Source organism: Vidua macroura, chromosome Z (assembly GCF_024509145.1).
Source record: "Vidua macroura isolate BioBank_ID:100142 chromosome Z, ASM2450914v1, whole genome shotgun sequence".
NCBI classification, from domain to species: Eukaryota; Metazoa; Chordata; class Aves; order Passeriformes; family Viduidae; genus Vidua; species Vidua macroura.
Genome location: NC_071611.1, coordinates 31,953,536 through 31,973,085, shown reverse-complemented (window position 1 = coordinate 31,973,085; position 19,550 = coordinate 31,953,536). Strand labels below are relative to the sequence as shown.

General features: G+C 41.3%; 1 protein-coding gene across 3 annotated transcripts in view; it reads left to right on the top strand.

The window, feature by feature from the left end:
• Positions 1-13,638, top strand: part of RAB3C (RAB3C, member RAS oncogene family) — a 113,841-nt gene extending 100,203 nt beyond the window's left edge. For 2 of the 3 annotated variants that reach the window (XM_054003814.1, XM_054003816.1), the window contains exon 5: positions 5,493-5,743. In XM_054003814.1, coding sequence (XP_053859789.1) covers positions 5,493-5,680 — 188 coding nt within the window. In that variant the 3' untranslated portion in view covers positions 5,681-5,743. Of the gene's footprint in view, positions 1-5,492; positions 5,744-8,200 lie in introns of those variants that run through there. The other variant, XM_054003815.1, reaches the window with a different exon arrangement.
• Positions 13,639-19,550: the final 5,912 nt, after the last annotated feature.

Below are 19,550 nucleotides of genomic sequence, written 5' to 3'. Positions count from 1 at the left end.
CTGTTCCAAAAGACTGGAAAATGAGATGTTAGCTAGAGCATGACCAGTAACAGCCCCTTGGGTCTCCCCATTCTGCCACAGCTGACAGTCCCTCTTTAGCTTTGTTCTTGTTAATAAATTCAGCCATCCTAAAGACTGGATAAATACCTTAGCATTTCTGTTAATAATGTTTATCTTCCTTTTAATTCCCTATCTTGAGTGGTGATAAAGCACTGCTCTTCACTGAGATAATATTAGCAGAGTCCTGTTCTGAGGCTCAATGTTGTTTTAATAATTTTCTGTTCATAGTCCAGCACTTGGGCATGTTAGCACAGCAGAGATCCTATCCTACTGATCTAGAGAGCAAAGCACAGCAAACCAGAACTGCTGCCATAACCAGATAGTTGCTGATGTAGGAGATACTTGAAGAACAGCAGTGGTCTCCAGCTACTTTCAGCCCAGTTTCCTAGGAGAGATGACCTTTGCAGTCATGCTATGTGTGTCCTTTCTCTCTTTGACTAAAAAATATTGACAGTTCTGAGGAAGTGGACATCTGAGTAGAGGAGAAAGGTCTTGCAGTTGCCTTGACAGCCTGTAATGTGAATCCGAAACTTATTAGATACTATTCATATCAGGCAAGAAGGTAAGTGCCTGCCAGTGCCCCCTCAGAACTACCCACAGGATGCAATTTTAAGAAATTAAGGTCTTTTTATCTCCTCTCCTTTATATACAAAGATATTGTTAAATTATTAATTCCCATGATTTCCTGGAGGTTGCCTTTTACATCCTACTCTTACAAAGGGAGCAGCTTCCTGCAGCCATTCCTTGCTCTGATGCTGCAGTCTCCTACTTCTCCTCACAATTCTGGATTGAACAAGATGCTGACAAAAGCAGCACTAAGGACCACAGCTCAAGCTGGCCTTCATGAAAGTTAAGAAAGATAGTTTTTGAGGGAACATGTCCTTGTGGACATCTGTAAAACATAACATCAGGGGTGATAAATTAAAATGTCTTTATTGTAGAAAAACACTCTGAAGCCAAAATGCCTCCTGCTCAACTTGTGAAACATTACCGTAGATCTTGTCTGTATTGTCTGTGGAAATGTTCTTAAAATTTGCTGTCTAGCCTGTGCTCTTGACGTCATGTTTTCTCAGAAAGATGAGAGGGTGCATAATGTTCTTCTATTTGCATATGACTCTGCTTTCTGGGCTTTTTTCTTTCCTGTGTTTTGAAAGCAGACATAAATAAGTGTTAATGAGCAGTTGTGAAGGAGCCTCTACAGAGCCAGCACATATATGAAGCAGAGAGGGTACAACGTCAGTAATTCTGGCTGTGTGTATGATTCAGGAAAGCCATCTAAATGCTCTGTGTGCATTGTAGATGACCAGGTGAACAACAGAACTGTGCCAGTGCCCTGTCTTACTCTGCTGCTGTAGTGCTCTGTAGGAGAAGCCAAGAGCTTGCCAGCTTTCTGTGAGTCAGTAGTAGGGAGAGAGGGAATCAGCAAAGGAAAACAGAATTAAACACAAAATAAGCATTTAAAATATCATATTACATGTTCCACATGCTTTGTATATATGTTCAGGCAACACTCTGATGTGTTGGATTTTCTGAGTTTCAGCTCTCTTCTGCCTGACCTACCCATTTACCTCTTGGGCTTGTCATGTCTTTGCAATAATCTCCTCTGCCTGGCCTCATCCACATCAGCAGTACAGATCATCACAGGTGGTGGGAACATGGTGTTCTTTGAGCTCTGCTTCCCTGGGCAGCACCAGATAGCTGCCTCACTTCACACTTATACCCTCATGGAAAATATTTTCTCCCAATTAATAATGAGCAGTGGAAAAAATCCCTGAAAAAAAGTATTAAAAATCATAGAACTTTGGCTGCCATACATATGGGATTTATGAAGCTTAGGGTGTCTAAGAGCCATTAGTAAAATAATTGCAGGATGAGTCAGGGGAGAAGGAGGTGTCATGGGGAAAAAAGATCTGCAAAATATTCCATAAGAAAATGAAAAAAGACAGAATTCAAGTGCGGATTCCAGGCACACTCTGCTAGGAAAAATTCTGTATATCTCCTTGAAACTGTTCCACAGGCAGGGTTTTGGTTAAACAATCAAATCAGCCAAAAAACCAATCCAATTTGTTGGGGTATCTTGCACAAGGTAATACTCCCATGAGAAATTGAATCCCTTGCCCAGGACAATCAGTTGCTGTTTGGGTACCTACAGGAGCCTCTCTTGCAAGGGTCTTTGTAATGGTGTCTTTGGCTGCATCAGATGAGATTCTGAGCTCCTGTTCTGCTGAATTTTTGTAATCCAGTTGGTCCTACCTGCTCAGTACATACCACAATGCTTTGACAGTGATTACCAGAAACTGCAAAAAGCTTTTCTTAACTGTCTTAATTGGCTTCAAAAGACTCTTCTATGTTACCATTTCCACACCTGTGAGAACAGTGTCTTACCTATGTGCAGCTGCATCTGTTTTACAGCAGGAACTGCCTGGAAGGAGCTCACATGTATGCCCCATTCTCTTCTTGGGAAGATGGATGTTTAGTTGCACATTCAAGCATTTAAAAACCACCATATAAACCACAAGCATATAAAAACCAGTATCATAGGTCTATACACAGAAGGAGCTGTTTGGGCTAATTTCCCAGACTGTTCAGAATTCCCACCTATACAGTTCCAGTAAAGAATACAGCATTAGTTTTATTGTGGAGGCAATTGGGTGCTCAATCATTTTCTTTCAGATCTGTCCATTGTTTCATCTGTGCAGCAAAGACTAGCCTAGCAGGTCCAGGCAATTAATGTCCATGTTGATGGAATACCCCCATAGCCTGATATACAACTACATCACTGCTATGACTGCAATTTCCTTCTTATATCAGAATCATACCTGAAATTCCATAGAAACCTCCACAGTATTTTATCTGAATCAATTATTTTGTGCTTGACACTCTGTAACCCTCCATTTAATCTGGAGAATGGGTGCCTTGTAAGTTTTTCATGATGTCCTTCTGCAAACCATCCTCACTAAGATAGTGGAGTGATCTTATCCTTGTTACAGAAGTTCTTGGCATGGGCCTCCTCTGTGACTCTTTTCCTTTCATTTTCTGCTTTTCTCTGTCTAGATCTCTTATCTAGATACCATATCTGCTATTTCATGATCATCTGATATGCTCATTCCATCTTTATAACTGTAAAACTGTTCCACTCCTAAATGTTCTTTAGATTCAGTGTTCTTCCTATCATCTCCAAAGCTTTGGTGCACCATTCCCCGATTTCTACTCAACCCTTCTGTCCTATGATTCTGCTCGTTCCTCTGTGGAACAGCTGCTTTCCTCCTCCTTCCTGTGGAGAAGACACTAAGAGTTGTGGAAGATTCTTGACTGCATTTCCGGGCTAGATCTGCATCTGGGTTTCAACACAGCATACTGAAATTGTAGAGGATCTTCCTTTCCCCAAGCAGCTCCCAAATTATCTGAACAGCTTTCTCCTGCATGGAGCTCTGCAGGAGGGCCAAAGCCACCAGCAAGTGATGCTACACTGTCTTTCCTCATTTTCCTTCTATTTTAGAGCAAAGGAAATGTGCGAGCAAAGCTAAACTAAAGCAGTATCTTATAGATTAAAACTATATCCTTGTATGTAATTTTTGTAGAAAGTCTTTTATTATTCACATTTTTCCTGCTTTGCAGAAAAATGTGGAATGGAAAAGTTTTTATGACAGTGTATTCTCATACTGGTGATCTTACCCTTACACTTCTTCCTGATGCTAACAGAAGTCGTATGGCCAAATAAATCCCTGTACAATATTTGTAGCTCTTGTTATCTAATCTGCCTATGAACACTGCTTAGCTCCTATACCTTTAAACATTTTAGTAGTTCATGACACTTCAGTCCAGCACCTTACCTAAATTAAAAATACAAAAAAAATTCAGAGCAGAGTTGAGTTTGTACATTGCTTATTACTTCTTGCTGGGTTATCATGTCAAGCTAAATATAATTATTTGCAGTAATTCTAGGGTAGAACTCAAATTGCAAAAGCTGCATGGACAACAGTTTTAGGAGTGAATGTGTAGATTACATTCTCTTTAGATGACACACTGAATATGTATTACTAATGATACCAAAGTACTTGCATTTAAATATCATGTGGCTTTTCAAAACAGAAAAAAACATTTTAAAAAATCAAACCAAACCACCAGACCTGCAAAGATTTGTTTTCTGTCCTTCTGCCAGGAATTTCAAGTAATTGAAATTTTCTGACAGGGATTTTTCTCATACTTAAAGACAGTGGTAATTGCACATTAATATTCAGATTTAATCAGAAGGAATCAAAATAATTATGCAAAGAGTAAAACAGACTGTGCAAAGGCTTCTGTAAAGCTACCAGTGAATCAGATGTTTTGTAAACCATTTCAATATTGAACCCATAGGTAGTGGAAAGACAGGAATGGAAGAAAGTTTTGAATTATCAGGGAACGGGTGAGCAATGTCCTAACTTGGGAAAAATGTGGGAAAAGTCCTAGAAAACAATAAATTAAAGAACACAAATGCTTTACAAAGGAAACAAGCATGTGGGAAGACCCAGCACTGGCAGAAGCTTTCTAGGTTGCAGGCTGACTGCCAAGCTGCAAACCTGGCCTAGATGGCCTGGACAAACATGTGGGAGGTGAGATGTGGTACAAATGGGAGCAGAGAAGAGAACTTAGTAAAACTGTCTCTGGAGGGCTTAGAAAAGCTGTCTCTGCTCTGTAAAAACTTTCTGTGTCCCTTAAGGGCTAAGGATAGCTCTGGTTTTTGCCTTTGGGCTAATCATTTGGAATGAATAAGTAAAAAGTCCTTCTGTACAAATTAATTAAGATGTTTTCTTCCTTATGTGCATTTCTGTTGTTTTTTTTTTTGTTTTTTTTTTTGTTTTTTTTTTTTTGTTTGTTTTTTTTTCTTTTTTTATTAGTTCTCTTTGTGGAGTTGGGAATCCCTTTGGTTCCATGGATTCACATCTAACTTTAATAACTAACTTTAGTAACTATCAAATTACAAAAATCTTTTCTTGTCTTGCTTGGTTTTTTACCTGACTTTTCCAAGTGTCATTTTGTATTTTGGCACCCCTTAATAACACAATGGAAATGGCTGTTTCCAACTGAATAATGCTCAGAGGAACATAATAGTTAGAGATGGAGCAGCAGATTACTCGTTCCGAAGGGCTGTAAATATAGGGCTTTCCTAAAGTAATTCTCTGAAACAGGTATCAAGTTTTAGATTAAAATGTGTTAAAGTAGAATTTTTCTAAGGGAATATGTTTGGAGTGGTCCTGACTTCATCCAGCCGTGTATAAAGCCAGTAGCACTAGTGTACTTTGATTGTGTTACAATTTTAACTGCTCTTCTTTCACATGTGTGCTCTCAAGTGTTTCCTTTCTGAGTGTCTCTTGCTCAAGAGAAGTTTGTACGTTTACTGGAGATACCGAAATATGCCTAGAACATAAACGTGTTCTTTATTTTCTTAGGATTTGAATTTTTTGAAACAAGTGCCAAGGAAAACATTAATGTCAAGCAGACGTTTGAGCGACTTGTGGATATCATCTGTGACAAAATGTCAGAAAGTCTGGAGACGAATCCCACCATTGCTGCCAGCAACCAGAACACACAGCTAAAGGACACCCCTCCTCCACAGCAGCCCAACTGCAGCTGCTAATGCACCTATCAGCAAAGGCAGCTCCAGTGTGTTCTATTGCCAACAGAGTATTTACGAATGGTTTATATGCCTTTATTTATACTGTCTTATTAATTTATTTGGGAGAACAGTCTTGTTTTACAGCAGCTGTTTGGATGTGCATATGGGGATAGAGCAGTTTTTAGTCTGAAAGGATGATCCATATTTTAGAACCTGGCTTTTGCATGCAGGGTGTATATTAATTCCTGTTCTCTTTTTACTGTTTTATGTCACACTTCAGCTGGTGCCATGTCCTCAGACCATGTTTGCCTATAATTGTCTCTTGCTTCATCATTTTCAAGTTATATAGTTGAATTTTTAGGGTAGTGGTCAGGGTGTTAGCTTCCTGATGCCACTGTACATTTTCCTGACTGAAAATGAATTTAGAAGTATTCTTGTAGTGAGCAAATCCCTCATTCTGCCAGGTCACTTGTATGAGGGACATTTCCTGGAGCACATTGCCTTGCAAAATCCACACTCACTATGTTACACATCCTGGCTGACTGAAAACTGCAGAAATCAGAAGTTAGGTTCTGGGCCCAAAACCATCAAAATTTCCAGCTGTTCATCAACAATTTCCAACTGGATGTGGATATTCAGTCCAGAGTCTCAGAGATATTAGGTGCTTCATTCTGTTTGGACAGCTAGAGTATTTACTTTTACATAGGAGCTGCATGTCTAATTAATAATTTTCTGAAACTGGACTTAATTTCTCATTCCATCATTATGGAGATCTCAGTCTTACCTACCCCTGTAGAAGAAGGCTAGTTAGCTCTTTCCATGTCTGCCTGCATGAGACATTAACCACACAGTCCTATATTATGTCTGACAGAGCCAAATCCATTGTGTTTGGTTGTTCATAGCCAAAAGCTGCCTTGTCACATTGCTGTCAAACCTGCATGCTTCAGTTTTCAGAAATTTCATCTCCCATTCAGTCACTGAGAGCTACCACCACAGTGGCTGTAAATGTCTGTATTTTACTCAGATCTATTGCAGAAATGCTGATGGTGTCAGTGAACTGAAGTTTGACCTGATTTTTTTCCATTTATTTTGACAAGAGAATTAGGATTTTTAAAACTTTAGGAGAAATAAAACTGTCAACATTTCTAATCTTAGGCTGAATACATTGAAAATATCAGCAAAAAAAAAGTGAACATAGTTGAATAAAGTACACAAATTCTTTTATGGTAAAGTGTTAAAATAGTTATATTTTACAGTTTTTACTCCTCTAGTAATTGGTGGAAGTTTCTTAAATCAGTGTCCTGAAGTACTTTGTACAACTGCTTTACTTGCATCATAGTGACTTTTTTTAGCTGAACAGCATAACTGAAGAAGCCCTGATTATTTTATTTTTTCCAATTAGACAGAATTTAAGACAAGGCTGAAATTTTGTAAACTGTCAGCAATGGGAAAAATCTGAAAAATAAAATAAAAGGAAGTAACACATAGTACATTGAATGACTCACAACTACAAAGAAATCCTTCTTTACAGTTTATGTTTTTTGAAGGTAACTTATGTAACTCCTGATACACACTAAGAGAAAATGGCCTCTTTTTAAAAATTGATTAAATAAGCTAAATACACTTTGACACAATAAAAGTTACTTCCAAACAAGGCACATATACACATGTAAAAAGGATATGCCAGGAGGGTTCTACCTGGGCTGCCTAAGTTAAATTAATAAATGCTGTCTTCATTCTGTGTCTTCAAACTATGTCTGTCCGTTAGGTAGTTTATTCAAGTAGTTTTCCCCCTAGTATACATTTACCTCCATAAAGAGAAAGCACACTCCTTTTTAGAGTGGAGGACCAGCCAAGTGGAATATGTTATGTTCTATCCAAACCATGTCCTTTCTCTCTCCAGAGTGCTTCTTTTCCCTCCCCATTAAAGATAACATGTTGCTAAGTGTGTTGAGAGGCTTTCACTAGTACATTTTCACCCCATAGGTGGCAGCTGATTGGAAAAAACAGAAGTGGTACAAAGCTGAGCAAGTTTCATTTGAGATGTCTGCTGGGCAGTTTTCCATGAGTTTCTTGTTATGTCAGTGAGTCCTGCTCACGAAGGAGCAGGAAAGCCTTGAGACAGAATTAAGCTTCAGTTCTCAAGTTCTTTAGACGAGTCTTAGATTGTATTATTAGTCTGAACCATATCAGGCAAGAAGGGGAGAGACATAATCACGTTGACAAGGATCTTGGGCATATCCTGAATCATGCAGCTTGGCAAGAAGTGCAAGTATTCTTCCAGCTTTGCTCTGAGATGTATGATGTGAAATTGTCATCTCCTGTGCACAGGAAAAAAGACTTCAATGTGTCCCTTGCTGCAGTCACACTTTGCTTGTATTCCATTGCAATGAATTTAAGACCCTCCCTGCCTGGTTATGACCATTTAGACTTGGTGGTAGAAACACATTATTAGCATATATCTTTTTAAACAAATTGAGTGGTAGATAAAAAGTTCTTTACATAAATGGGATTAATTAATTGCTTTTCATTTTGCATCAGGAGTCTAGGAAGAAGAGTAACTGCAAAATCTAAGGAAAACCACTGCTTCAAGTTTCTGAGGCAACTAACCTGCTAGGCCTCCACATGTTTGGCCTTCTGCATGAGATGGGGTGGCTGGAGGAAGCAGCTATCAGAGTAGTGTTGTTCCTTACAGTGCTAAAAATGTGTTAAAAGGAAAAAGCTTATCTGAAATACAACAGCAGAGAATGAGTCTGTATCTAAAATCTCCTCAACTAACACTCAGACGGTTGTCATGGTTAGATTAATTTTTAAAATGTTCAAATAAAATATTTGGAGTTTTTCAAGATAAGACTAAAACCCTAGGAAAATCACTCAACCCTCTCAGCTGACACTGTTTTGAGTAGAAGGTTGGAAAGGATGACCTGCTGTGGTCCCATCAAACCAAATTTATCCTACCAATACTTTCACTGCAATTGAAAATGTGTGGAAGTTCAAGCAGGCTTTTTCTTTTCAAACTGGGTTACCTACTGTCAGAAAAGTAGGCTCTCATATTCCATCACAGGTTGGCTTTTGCAGTCACATGCTTCATGGCAATATTGAGTTTTCTGCTATAAAGTTGGTCACATTTAGATCATGAGCATCATGATCTCAGTACCTCTCTCTAGTCGAACTTGCCTTTTGTAGAGAAACAATAAAGACAGAAAACCTTTTGAGATGTAACTTACCAAGCATTCCTCAAATATTCCAAGAATTCTGAGGGGACTAGCAGTGTTAGAATTTTCATTCTATGTAAACTTATTCCTTGGTCTTCTATGGGATAGATTATCCAACAGCAGCCTGTGTCAACCTGGTTCAGTTCCTCTTGACTACAGGATAGAACTGCAGTTTTCTTAAATTCAGGTAGGCTGAACATTTTTGAAGAACCTGTCACAACTTGATCAAGGGCCTAAATTTAAACAATCAATACCTTGTTCTTCACATATATCCAGTAGTCACTGATTATGAGTTCCTGGAGGAGACAAGCAGGTTTTGGTTATATCCCTGATCTATCCAGTGGAGTGGCACAATTCCTTCACATACCAGGCTACAAAGCACCATATTTTGTGATGGAAGAGGGGAGGGCTCAGATGAAAACTGGGATAGCAGAAACAAAACTACTTTCAGCCTCATCATAAATATTAGTGAAAAAGTTCTTGCACACCTTTCATTAATTTGTACTTTCAACATAGAAATAAGAATGAATGTCACAGCAAATCATTGGTCCTGCCATACATACCCCCTTCAGCAGAAATTTATCACTTGGTGAAATACAGCAGTTAATACACAGATTATGTTAAATTTCTGAGAGATGAAATGCCTTTGGGCAGAGAGTCCTGAGCTACATAGTGCCAGCTGAAGCTGAACTAATACTACACAATCCTTTTTCCGAGTTATGATCCAGACTAAAGCTTATAGCAGCTGGCTAATCCTGTGCATGGGCCATGCACCAGCCTTATCATGCTCTGACAATGTGCTGTTTTCTGCACCTTCAAGCTGCTGGTCAGGAAATACCTTGGGAGCACCCAGGAACATGGGGATTGAGTGGTTCCTGCGGTGCCTCTGGCACCAACCTGCCAAAAAGCTAGCCAGCCCTGCTGGATTGAATATTCAGATGCATGTTTTTGATTATTTTAAGAGTTCATGTTCACAAGTTACAAGTGCAACTGACTTAATACTGTGTCTGTTATTTTTGGTGGTGGTGATTAGTTTATTTAGTCTTGTTCATTTGGTGTTTTAAATAAATATGAACTAGCCTAATTTTCTGTCAAAAAATACTCTTTCTCTCTGAACAGCTATGTAAGTGACTGTTAACTGGAATTCTTTGTTCCATTGTGCTTATACTTAATGCAACACCTAGAGAAATTACCTGAGGCCACATCTATGTGGCCTTTTCCAGAGCACCAGTCTGAAAGATTTTTTTTTCCCAGTCTGCTCAGTTTCACTGTACCATCTTCATCTTCTTTATTTTAGAAATGAAGTGCTATTTCAGGATGCACAAATTTTGCTGGAGTTTAATCCTAACTTTGAGAATGCATTAAATTTGCCATTTTTAGGGGAAAAAAAGTAACAAAAATTCTACAGTTGGTGGTTATGCATTTGTTTCTTCAGAGCAGACAAATGATGTTGCAATTGCATTCCAAGAGAAACCCCCTTACAAACTCCACCTCTCCAAAGCTACTGTTTTCTATATTTGTTTTTAGAGAAGAAAGTTTTATTATTTACATTTTTACAGGCATCAATTAAATTTCATGTCTGAGAGACCGATTCCTCCTTGGCCTGTTTCATATAGACTCACAATGTATGAGCCTAGTTCTTCTTTAGCATGACAGATTTAGCAATGTGAGACCATGAGTTTAAAGCCTCATAGATGCATCCTCAGGGGGTTTAGCAACATATCTTCACCTATACCAACAGGGGAATAATTTGCACCATTGATCCATACATTCTGACTCCAGATTCTCCAAGGCTGATCACTTGTCCAGTCTCATTTAAAAAGGCAACATATTTCAATTATTTGAATGAACTCTGCCAGTTTGATTTAGGGGTAAATGTAGCTCACCTTTGCAAATTAAGTTTTCTCTTTTTTTTTTCCTTTTGTTTATCCATGGGTGTTCAGTGAAGCAGAATTTGTGACTACGCACATCTTATATGTACATATATACAGTAGTACATCTTTGATACTCATTCATATGTTCAGTGCCACTTTTCCAAAATTTATCCTTAAGTTGTCATTATTGCTGGAAATCAAATGTGTTACCATTTGAAGACCATAGGTTTATTAACCATGGTTCCAGCAGAGGTAGGTGGCTTGTCATTTGTACAATGAAGTACTTGGTATCTGATCTGGGGGGGAAGCAAAAGTCCTGATTTTCCCATAACTTCATGTTCACCTATAAAACACAAATATGAAACATTGTTTACCACTTCTGGTGATAAATTTCCTCAAGTAATTCTGACATGTACCTGCAACTAGTGATATATGAAATGTTTGTGCTGTAACTCCTGTTTGGTATTTTGTCAGTAATGTCAGATGTGTTGTGACTCAGTTGGATCGTCACAATGTGTAACCTATATACTAGCATTCGTGTATGTCAAATGTCTTACATGTTGCATGAAAAAAATGTTATAAAAATAGATATTTTTTCTATTTTGGAATACCTCAAGACTGAGGAATCATGGGCCAATAAGTGCAATATTTAATTATTTACTCAGTGTATATAAACTTGTGTGAAAGGGAGAAGCATCATGTATGTGTGATAAGCTGTTGATGATGCCTGTGTGGCTTAAGATTTCTAGTAAATGTACACGTCTTGTAGAAATATTATATAGTAAACACTTTACGAGTGTAGTGTAAGAATATTCCTAAGTAACTTAAGCTATTTTTCATATATGAGACTATGGTTAAAGATATTTGTATGTTTATTGCAAGTGCATGTCAATTTTACTTTTAGAGTTCTGAGTGTCTTTTTTTGAGAATTGTCATGTTACACCAACACTAGTGGGACAGGCCTTCTGTCAGAAAATGCTTTAAACCATTTATAAACTGTCTGCCTATATTTTGTAAAGCATGTTCTCTAGAAGCACTAAAAGATCCTCTTAGAGCTCAGCATTTATGGTGAGTTAATTATTTATTCTTAAAGAGTCAGTTACATGCTGTGTCTGCCTCTATTGCATAATATCATGTGGACATGTTTTCTTTAATCTGATACAGTTAATTCATAATACTTACCTGAAATAATAAATAAGGGTACCCAATATTTTTGCAGATGACTTGGCAGACTTTGGTTGGTGCCCTGGTTTAACATGTTTGCAAACAGCTTCAAGGTCACAGTCAGCAGCACAGCAGAGTGGAAGGTGACCTTACTTGGTCACTTTTGACAATTAAGTTTCTTAAGTTCTCTAGATACTAAAGATGGAAGATACCTCCTTAAAGATACTGACCCACATTCTTCACTCCATTTTTACATGGCCTTCAAAGTTCAGCATTTCCAGTATTAGGAGTAAAGCTGAGGTACAAATGGAAACAAAATGCAAGCTAGAATCTAACCCCGAAATTAAAAGGAGACATCCAATAATTTATTTACTCCTACTTACTTGCATAATTCTAATGGTTTTCTAAGAACATGAGCAAGGCCATCAATACTCAGCAAATGTACCCTTGGGTACATTTGGGACCTTAAACCCTGAATCACTGATCTGCCATGGGTTCCCAGCTGTGCCCATAGAGCCTGCAGAAAAGCTCATTCTGATAATTTTTGCTAAATCTTCAGCTTCAAAGGCATGTGTCATCTGCATTAGGAATTTACTAAACAGAGACAGGTCACTGAGTCTGGGCCATGGGGAAGAACTGGGGAATTGGTTTTGCCAGACAATTTTCCTAAAAAACATATATTCATTAGTGCCACGCTAAAAAGTACACAAGTAGATTTTTAATTTTATTTGATGCATTTTTGTGACAATATATGAGGTTGAATAAGTTATGGTTTTTTGTTGCTTTGTTTTGGTTTTTTTTTAATTTGCTTGATCTGGAAAAGAATGAAATTCTAAGGCCTACTGGAAACCAGTATCATGGGTTTCCTTTCTGATGTCATCAAACACATTCTCTGAGAAAGCAAAGTAGCCAAATTGCATTAAGTAGCACATGACAGTACTTGCAATGACCTGAAAAGTCCTTAAAAAACTTTTTTTGTACCTAATGCCATTAAAACTTCTGCAAATTTATATAGACCAGAGTGAAATGAAAATGTATGTAGATAGAAATTTGGGATTGCTTAATATAAAAAGGAAATTATTGGCATCATTGTTGCTGAGCAACAAAGTTAGAGTCAGAATATGAGGTACCACTGAAATGGAAATGTACAGCCTGCTACAGGACTCCCTAAACTTTTTATTGTTAAGTGACCTGACAGTTCAAGGGCTGGCAGTTAATTTTACCTAGTTTTTATAATTCCTCATAGACATGTGATTACATGCACGAAAATAAATGCATTCCTTGATAACATGTAGCTGTTCTGGTTCTCTCAAACCAACGTGTTTGCTGAACTGTTCTTGAATAAAAATTGAAGTATATGTTTAGGATACCTTTGTGAGGGGGTGAGACTCAATCTGTGCCTTCTCCCCCGACTCTTACTGCAATATAGCTAGTGTGATTTTAAAAAATAGGTTAGCTAAAATGCTGCTGGGTGATAAATTTTGTGAATTTTCTCCATAAATCCATGGAAGCTGTTGTCTGAATGTTCAGTACAAGTTTTATCCACATGGAGAGTTTAATTCTGTGCTGACGTAGCAACCATGTGTATTCCATTGGAAATTCTTTTTGTATGTGACTTCTGTATACCAAGTGGATTTTGTTTGTTTGATTTTTTGCTGAAAGTTTTTTTTTTTTTCCTTTTGCAGTCACAATAAATATTCAAGAGACTATATTCATTAATATCTCAGTTGTGGTGTCATGGTCTTACACCCCACCCTTCTCCCTCCATTTATTTCCTTTTACTTACTAAAATTGGAAAACAATAACTTCATTTTTGACTAAATGATCGACAAACATACCACATCTGCAATAATTCATTTCACTAATATCCTCACAGTAGCACTAGTGACTTAGTGACTGTAGCTCTGTATGAATTCCATAGAATTCTATGGGAACTTTGCCCTAATAGTATGAAAGAGAAACATTTGTTAGACATTTCCCTAGCAAAAGCACACTTCCTCTAAGCTGACTTTAAAATAGGGCAACATTTTTCTTTTGATTTTTTTCACTGTCTAAACTGCTTAACAGAATATGTGCTTTTTGTAAGCTGTTGTTACTTGATCATGTAATCTTAGTTCAAATGCACCATCTCAGTTGTGGTGGGTGGTTATTTCACACAAATTATGATGCATCACTCTCCAGTTTTTGCTTTTTCCAACACTTACACACACACTTGTGCTAGTTTGAACCCTGCTGTGACTCCTGAATTTATTTTCCCTCCACATAAATCCTAATCTTCAATCAATCTATTGATCAGGTTGCACCATCCCCTGTCCCCCTCAACTCCTGTGAGCAGGTGCCTACATACAAAATCCTTTAGCATGTTCTACTGTGTTCCAGCCAAATCCCCCTATTTTTTCTAGTATATTTATATGTCATCTGCAAAATATCTCATGATAATTGCTTAATTTTCTCTCAACATTGAGTGCTTCCATGCTTGCTGTTTGTGATCCTGTATCTCTAGACAGGCTTTTGCTGAAGGTTCTGTTTGTGCAGCTTACTTCCTTCACACATAGATCATCTCTTTGTAGCATGGACTCTTGTCATCAAATCATGTCTGAGAATGAAATTCCTTCATTCCTTCCAGATATTGGCAAATGTAGTGTCTTTTTCATCTACCTGCCTCATTCCATTGCTCTCTGAGATTTGTCCTAATGTACTTGCTTTGTGTATTACAGAGAGTGGAAGACAAGAAAATGAGATGTAAGACGGGAAAGATAGCAGGGAAAAAAAAGATCATTTCTGATGGATACCTTGGAATGAGAGAATTTTTGAACTGATTTTATTTTGAACATGCTGAAACTTTTAAAGAACTATACTAGGGAAAATCACAGATGGGTAGATGGGAACAGTGATCTACCAGGATAAAACCTCTCTCAGCAATAGGTATTTCTTGTTCAAGGAATACAATTTTTATCCTATTTCCAGTCAGAAGGCTGAAGACAAAATGTTTCTAACTACCCCCCCCCAAAAAAAAAAAAGGTCAAACAGGCAGAATATCCCAGTGAAGTAAGAGTGGGTGACTTAGCATTGTGATCCACCAAAACTGAGAAAAACAAACTGTGGCTTACACCTAACTGAGGGGACTCAGCAAGGTAATGGAAAACTGAGGGTTAGCTGTGCAACTCTTTAGCTGCAAAGTGAAAAACAGAGGTGCCATCAAAAATCTGAAGTGTCTTTCTACACCTCTGTACCTGTTGGCACGAATGCAAGATCCTGAAGAAATTAACTGTAAGACAGAAGATTTACAACTTAATTGTCTCATGTAAAAAAGGTTTGTGCTTTAAACCATGGTGAACACAGGTCATCAGCGGCAGGCACAGGCTGTAGGAAGCTGGTATGAGATCCTGTTCTCTATGATATCCCAGCCAGAGTGTCTTCCATTGGGTCTGGTCCTAATGCTCCACTGGAGTTGGAGAAGCTGAAGGTGCTGAATGAGTGGCAGGATGAAAAGACTCCAGCCCTGGCTAAGCCTAGGAGTGAACCCAGGCAACTCTGCAACCCACTGCAGTGCAATGGAAAATGAGACCAGAGACTATTCCAGAAAAATTGTGTGAAAGGTCCAAAGCCCACCCAAACTCACGATTGTTAGGAAGATAAAAAACATTGTCTTCAAGAGTTAGACACTCTGGTATCACACTGTTCACTTCCCAACAGCTGCCCCTGAGGAGGCTATCTGGGGCCTCCACAAGAAGCACCATGGTTTCCTGAGGAGATACAGCCTTTTCCACATGTTCAAGCACATGTGAAGAGTGACCTTGGACTGCCAAATTATCACCCCCATTGAGGCAGTGTAGCTAATCCAAATTAATTGTGCTAGGTGCAGACAATCAGCATGCTCACAGCAGAGCAGCTTCATGCTGGGGGCCCTACAGGGTGTTCTGAGGCCCCAGGAAGTACATACTCTCGTTTCAAATCAATGCCTGTGGTTAGAAAACAAGCCCATGAATAGCTGCAGAACATCTGGATGTCACACAGAATAACTGTGTCTAACCAGACTAGAGACTTTAAAGCTTAGATAGGGTTCTAGGAATAAAAAACTCTGCCCTGCTTGCCTTTGCAAGATTTGCCCTAAGAGATATATTGTCATTTTTACTGTTTTCTTTAATACTTTTCCAAGCAGGAGAAGGCTTAGCCCCTGACCCCAGCAGCTCCAGCCCCTGTGCAGACCAGCACCACAGTGCACACAGCCCAGCCACCCGTGCCCTGCAGCCATTGGCTCAGGCAGCATCTGCTCAGTGTCTCAGGTGGGACCTGCCTTTGGGCCATCTCTTTTATTTCTGTTGGGGTACAACACCATAAATTGTGTGGAAAATACAGCCCACTTCAAACTGAAGTTTCTCTCTTCAGTGATTAACAATAGGGAGATGAGTTTTCTGGTGCCTTTGCTGCATGAGGGCACATAACCATTCACATGCCACCTGGCATAGCAGAAAAACACCAAGGTTTTACTCTATAACTGCCAACATGGAGCAAATCTATGGGAGGGGTTCCTGCTCTCCCTTGGGAGGCAGCAACAGTCTAGAAAAGGTTGCCAATCAACTGCTGCCCTCCACCCCAGAAGAGCTGTCCATCAATGCTTGGTACTCTCCCCAGTTCCAGAAAGTTCACTTGTTCTGTTACCCCTATTGGCCCCTGTTAGAATACCACTCCTCCTCTTTACCCCAATTAGTTCTCTGTATGTCACCCCACTCTGTCTCCCCCCCTTTACCCGTTGCCGGTTGGTTGTTTTGTACCCTAACCACTCCTACTCCTTTGCCCTTAATACCCAGCCCCGCCTTTCCTCGGGGCTTCCGGAGTTTCCTCCCTCTTAGAGTGCTTGTGTCCCTCGTCTCCTCCTCCTGTTCCTGCGCCTCTCCTACAATAAAGCCTCTAGGAATACAGCTACTCCGGAGTCCTCTCGTCCGTACGGTAGAGCTATCCGGGTCCCGCCACCTCCTCCCCGCGGACCGGTCAGCCGAGGGTTTCCCCCCGGACTGGCTGGGCACCTGGGTGAAGCCCGGAGGATTTATAATTTAATACAAGTGGCGTCCCGAACACGGCGACCACTGCCCTGGTCACTGAAGAGCGTCTCCTGCGAGCGTCCGGATCCGTGACCCCATGCTCCAGGATTTAAAGCGCCGTCCGCCGCCGCTTCCAGGAGCAGCTCTCCCTCTATTGTTTGAAGACTTCTGTCTCCTGGCGCTGCTGATAACTCGTGGAGATCCGACCCTGCAGCTTCAGGGGAAGCGCCGGATTCCACGAGATCAGCAGCCCTCCACCACCCCGCCAAAGCTTTCTTCATTTCGCCGCGTCCCAGTGTCGGTGAGTTTCGCTGCTCGACGCAAGCAGCCGACGCAGGCTCTTCTTTTTTCTTTTCTCTCTTTTGCTTTGGCCAGGGATCTCTCTTGCAGTGGGAAAAATGAGAAACCGCCTTTCCCCTGCACGACGGGAGTTTTATATCCAAGTTAAGTCTGCCCTTGTGTTGGGGAATGTTTCCATTAAAAAAGGGGTTTTAAAATCTTTTGTTAATTTTATTTTTGAGCACTTTCCTGATGTCTCCATGGACGATGTCTTTTCTGTTTCGTTTTGGGGGAAAGTTGGACATTACATTTATGATGTTCAGGTTACGGGGAATTTTAAAGTGGGGAGGTTTTTTCCAATTTATGATTCCATTTTCAATTTAGTTAAATCGAAAGGGGAAAGTTTGGGTCCCAGTTCTCCTACCCCTCATTCCACCCCCCCCCCCGCTCCTAACCCCACTTCCCCTAAGGGTGGATCAGGAGACAGATCCTGCCAGAATGAGGCACAGGGTTGCTGCCGTCTCCCTACTGCCTCCCGTTCCACCCTGTCCTCTCCTTGTGTTGGAACTGGCCACCCCAGCGCGAGCCCTACCCGTTCCCTTATTCCACGAGTCCCTGACCCCAGTTCTATTCCCAGTTGTCATAGTTGTTCCAATGCTGTTTTAATACCTCAAAATGGCGACAGCCTCCTGGCCGATCGCCACTTTTCACAAAATGGCGCCTCCTCCTCCTCACCCCCTTGGGTTCCCGCCATTTTAATATCTCCGCCCGCTCTGTCGGTTGCCGCCCCTGCGTCAGGTCCCACACCCCAACACGTGTCGATCTCTGTGATGTCGGGACCCTCCCATCCTGCCTCCTTGACCACACCCCTGGGTGGGCCCCTGGTGGGTGGGACAGGCCTGCCGGAAGGCCACGCCTCGGTGGGTGGGTCAGGCCACGTCCTGGTGGGTGGGTCAGGCCACGCCCCCTCTCCTGCCGCTTCTGGTTCCCACGCTACCAGAACTGGAAGTAGGCCCAGCCGGAAGCAGGCCATCTTGGCCTGCAGGGTCTCCTGGCACCGGGACCCACCGGCAAGGGAGAGGCTCCGCGCCCTAGCCCGTCCTGCCTCATCCTCGGAAGAGGATGAGGACAGCGATGACCCCTGGCCCACAACCAAGCCGGGGGAGGGCTAGGCCCAGATCCGGGCCGAGGCCATTAAGGATGGGGACCTAGATCTCACAAGGGATCTAGGTCCATTCACAGCACCAATTGTGCATAAGAGGGGAAAAGAGCCAAGGTGGGAACAGTTACCATACGCTGAAGTAAAGGAGTTGAGGAGAGCCGCAAAGGACTATGGGAGAAACTCTCCCTTCTTTAAAAATGTCTTGGACCTTACCTTTTTGGGACACTCTCTCGTACAACGTGACCTTTGCTATATAGTGAAGGCCCTGCTGTCTCCCACAGAAGAAATTCTGTGATACATTGTGATACATTGTGATACATTGGAAAAAAATTGATTAAGCCTCTCCTAACAAAGTATGATCTCAGGGAGGTGTTAGGAGATGGCGCGGAGGGCCTTGAAGCTTTGGCAGGGGAAGGGGAATTCAGCAGACCTGAAGACCAAATCCTCCTTCCCAAGAATTTGTTAAGTGACATAAGGGACGCTGGGAAGGAGGCACTGCTGAAAATCCCCGATTTTTTTCCCCCCTCCAAAACTTTTCATCAGTTCTTCAAGGCCCTGATGAAACTTTTACCAAGTTCGTGGACAGGTTAAAGGAGGCCATCGACAGGCAAATTGAGAACGTCGGGGCCTGAGAAGAACTTCTGCGAAAGATGGCCCTGACCAATGCCAACCCGGAGACCAAGAAGATCCTGAGAGCTCTTCCCCAGGATCCGGAGCCTACCATCACTAAGATGGTAGAGGCGTGCACCAAGGCGACTTCGATGGAGCAGACAGTGGCATTTGCGGTGAGCAAAGGGGTGGGGGAGGCGATGGTAGACCTGATGAACACTCGCTGTTTCGGCTGCGGCCAGTTGGGCCACATCCAAGCGAACTGCCCACACTGGCCGCCAGATAGGTCTTACCACCCTTACAACCCCTCCCCGAGACCAACATACAGGAATCCCCGCTTCCATCGGCCGGGAAATGGAAGGCAGAGCGTGATGAGGGGCCACGCCATGACACCAAATGGCCCATCCCAGCGCCCGGGGCTGCCATCTTTCCCGGAGAACCACTGCCCCAGCGGTACGTTTCTCTGGACGTCCGCAGCCAGGAGGACGGGCTCCGGCTCCTCAGAAGAACCAGGCAACTGAACTGCACCCGTCGCCAAGTCCTCCG